Below are 3,035 nucleotides of genomic sequence, written 5' to 3' on the forward strand. Positions count from 1 at the left end.
GCAGGGGCTTCCCCAGCCCCGCAGGGGAGCGGGGGGGGGGGCGGGGGGCGCGGGGTGCTGCGGGGAGGGTCCGGCCCTGTCGCTCAGCCGTCTCCCCCGGCCCTACAGACGCGCTCGACTACTCGCTGCGGAGCCAGAGCGACGTGGACGACCAGCACGACTACGACAGCGTCGCCTCCGACGAGGACACGGACCAGGAGCTGCTGCGCAACGCCGCCCGCAACAACCGTGCCAGGGTGAGGGGCCCAGGGCCCTGCAGGGCTGCGTTTGCCCTCCCCGGCTCCAGCCAGTAGTGCCAGCGTGGTGCCCGGAGCCTGGGGTGTGGGGAGGGCGCAGGGACGGCCCGTGCCCTCCTGGGTGCTCCCGTGCCAGGCGGGCACCCCGCTCACTCCCGGCGCCCGCAGAGCATGGACTCGTCGGACCTGTCGGATGGGCCCATCACGCTGCAGGAGTACCTGGAGGTGAAGAAGGCGCTGGCAGCCTCCGAGGCCAAGGTGCAGCAGCTCATGAAGGTCAACAACAGCCTGAGCGACGAGCTGCGCCGGCTGCAGCGCGAGGTGAGCGCCGGCCCGGGGGGCATCCCGCGAGCCAGGAGCCTGAGCCAGGCGCCGGCAGCCACGGGCCATCCTTGTCCCCCGCCCCAGATCCACAAGCTGCAGTCGGAGAACATGCAGATCCGTCAGCAGACGGGCCCCGCGCACCCCACGCCGGCCCCCAGTGAGCGGCAGGAGCACGGCCACGTCGCGGCCACGGTGGCCGCGCACCGGCGGGACCGGCAGGCCTTCTCCATGTACGAGCCGGGGTCTGTCCTCAAGCCCTTTGGGCAGCCCGTGGATGAGCTCGTCACCCGGCTCCAGCCCTTCGGCTCCAGCGTGAGTCCTGGAGGGCCACGGCCCTGCCCACCTTCCCCTTGGGCTGGGACCGGGGCATGGAGCTGGCAACGTGGGCAGGGGTTTGTGGCCCCGGGCGCGGGTCAGGGCCAGGCTCGCCACGGGACCCTAACGTGTGGTGTGTCCCCAGGAGGCGGAGGAGGAGGCGATGTACTCCATGCACATCCCGGCCGGCGTGTACCGGGTAAGGGGGCCTGCATGGCTCTCGCTGTCCGTGCGCCGCGACATGGCGTGGGGGCCCAGATCTGGCTGCCAGCCCCTGTCGCGCCAGGGTTTCCACCCTGTGTGTACCTGGCCCATGCTGTCGCACACGTGTGCGCGCTGGGTCTCCCTCCTGCTCCAGTCTCTCGTCGCTGGCTCCGGGCACGCGGCCGGGCTGGAGACTCGCAGCCTGGCCTGGCAGCCCTGCGGCCTCTCCCCAGCGGGGCGCCAGCCTGAGACTGGAGTGCTGCATGGACCCGTGTTGCACCGTGGCCCCGGGCGGGAGCGGGGTCGAACCCTTTCCTGACTGTCGCCGTCCCTTCCAGATCCGTAAGGGGGTGTCGGCCTCCTCGGTGCCCTTCCCCCCCTCGTCCCCGCTGCTGTCCTGCCCGCCCGACAGCGCCCGCCACATGGTGACGTACTGCTCAGGGGCACGGGGTTGGGTTTGGGGCCGGCTGCTCCAAGCTGGCAGGGGGGTACCGCCCTCGGGGTGCCCACGCTGATGCCACCCCCTCGCTAACAGCCCAGCAAGCTGGACCGGCACGGCAGTGGCACGGACAGCGACTACGACAACACGCAGGCGGGCGAGACCCTGCTTAGGTGAGCGCTTGCCTGGGACGGGGGAGAGGGCTGAGCCTCGGGGCGGGGGCTCCCGGTCGCCCCAACGCATCCCCTCTGCCCTCGCAGCATGGAGGGGAAGCGATTCATGGACCTGGGCAAGGATGACGACTTCCACACTGAGCTGGACCCGCTGGACGGGGAGCCGGACCCCGGGCTGCCCAGCACTGAGGACGTCATCCTCAAGACAGAGCAGGTCACCAAGAACATCCAGGAGCTGCTGCGCGCTGCCCAGGAGTTCAAGCACGACAGGTGGGGCTGGCGGGACCCGGCCGAGCGGTCGGGGCCGTGGCTCCCCCGGCTCCGAGGCCTTTAAGGTGGAGCTGTTGCTCTCCTCTCCGAGGGGGCTGCGTTCTGGGGCTAGGGGGAGCTGCCCCGGGACCCCGGCGCTGGGGTGGCGGGCTGGGCGGCAGCTCTGCAGGAAGGGCCCGGAGGGGACAGGGGACAAGAAGCTGAACAGGAGCCAGCAGTGTGTCCTTGGTGCCAAGCAGGCAAAGGGCATCCTGGGCTGCATTGGCAGGAGCGGTGCCACACACGGAGGGCAGTGATTCTTCCCCTCTATTCGGCACTGCGGAGGCCACATCTGGAGGCCCGTGTCCAGTGCTGGGCGCCCGCTGCAGAAAGGGTGTGCACAAGTTGGAGAGTCAGTGAAATGGTTGTGGGCTGGGGGACAGGACTGGCAAGGAGAGGCCGAGGGACCTGGGCTGATTGAGGCTGGAGAAGAGGAGACCGCGGGGGATTGAATAGCAGCCTTCACCGCCCTGCTGGGGGGCTGCAAAGAAGATGGAGCTGGGCTGCTCTCAGTGGTGCGAGAGAGCAGAAGGAGCAATGGGCTCAAGTTGCAGCAAGGGAGGTTGAGGTTGGATATTAGGAAAAACTCTCCCTAGGAGGGGGGTGAAGCACTGGGACAGGCTCCCCAGAGGTAGGGACTGTCCATCCCTGGAGGTGTTGAAGCCCCGGGTAGACAAAGCCCTGGCTGGGATGACGTAGTCGGGGCTGGTCCTGCTGGGAGCAGGGGCTGGACTGGATGAGCCCTCCTGCTCTGACTGAACTCGGGGGCTGTAGCAGGGGGTTGGGCCAGGCTGGGGGTCACCTGCAGGGACCGGGCTTGACTGCTCTGCCTCGTCCCCAGCTTCGTGCCCTGCTCCGAGAAGATCCACTCCGCCGTCACCGAGATGGCCTTGCTCTTCCCCAAGGTAGGCGCGGGCTGTGGGGGCCTTGTGGCCCGTCCCCTCTGCCCCTTCCCGCGGCTCTGGCCAACCCGTGTCCGCTCCCCTGCAGAAGCCGGCGCTGGAGACGGTGCGCAGCTCCCTGCGGCTGGTCCCC

The 3,035-nt window shown here is 69.6% G+C and overlaps 1 protein-coding gene across 1 annotated transcript in view; it reads left to right on the forward strand.

The window, feature by feature from the left end:
* GIT1 (GIT ArfGAP 1) overlaps positions 1–3,035 on the forward strand; it is a gene marked incomplete at its 5' end in the record, with an annotated part of 7,315 nt that overhangs the window by 3,814 nt on the left and 466 nt on the right. Inside the window, 9 exons of the mRNA XM_025192325.1 lie at positions 25–236; positions 405–557; positions 645–872; positions 1,021–1,074; positions 1,418–1,504; positions 1,615–1,691; positions 1,779–1,961; positions 2,842–2,905; positions 2,991–3,035. The exon at positions 2,991–3,035 is cut by the window's right edge and continues 466 nt beyond it. Coding sequence (XP_025048110.1) covers positions 25–236; positions 405–557; positions 645–872; positions 1,021–1,074; positions 1,418–1,504; positions 1,615–1,691; positions 1,779–1,961; positions 2,842–2,905; positions 2,991–3,035 — 1,103 coding nt within the window. The remainder of the gene's footprint in view (positions 1–24; positions 237–404; positions 558–644; positions 873–1,020; positions 1,075–1,417; positions 1,505–1,614; positions 1,692–1,778; positions 1,962–2,841; positions 2,906–2,990) is intronic.

The sequence above is a fragment of the Alligator sinensis genome, unplaced genomic scaffold, assembly GCF_000455745.1.
Source record: "Alligator sinensis unplaced genomic scaffold, ASM45574v1 scaffold1642_1, whole genome shotgun sequence".
Taxonomy (NCBI): Eukaryota; Metazoa; Chordata; order Crocodylia; family Alligatoridae; genus Alligator; species Alligator sinensis.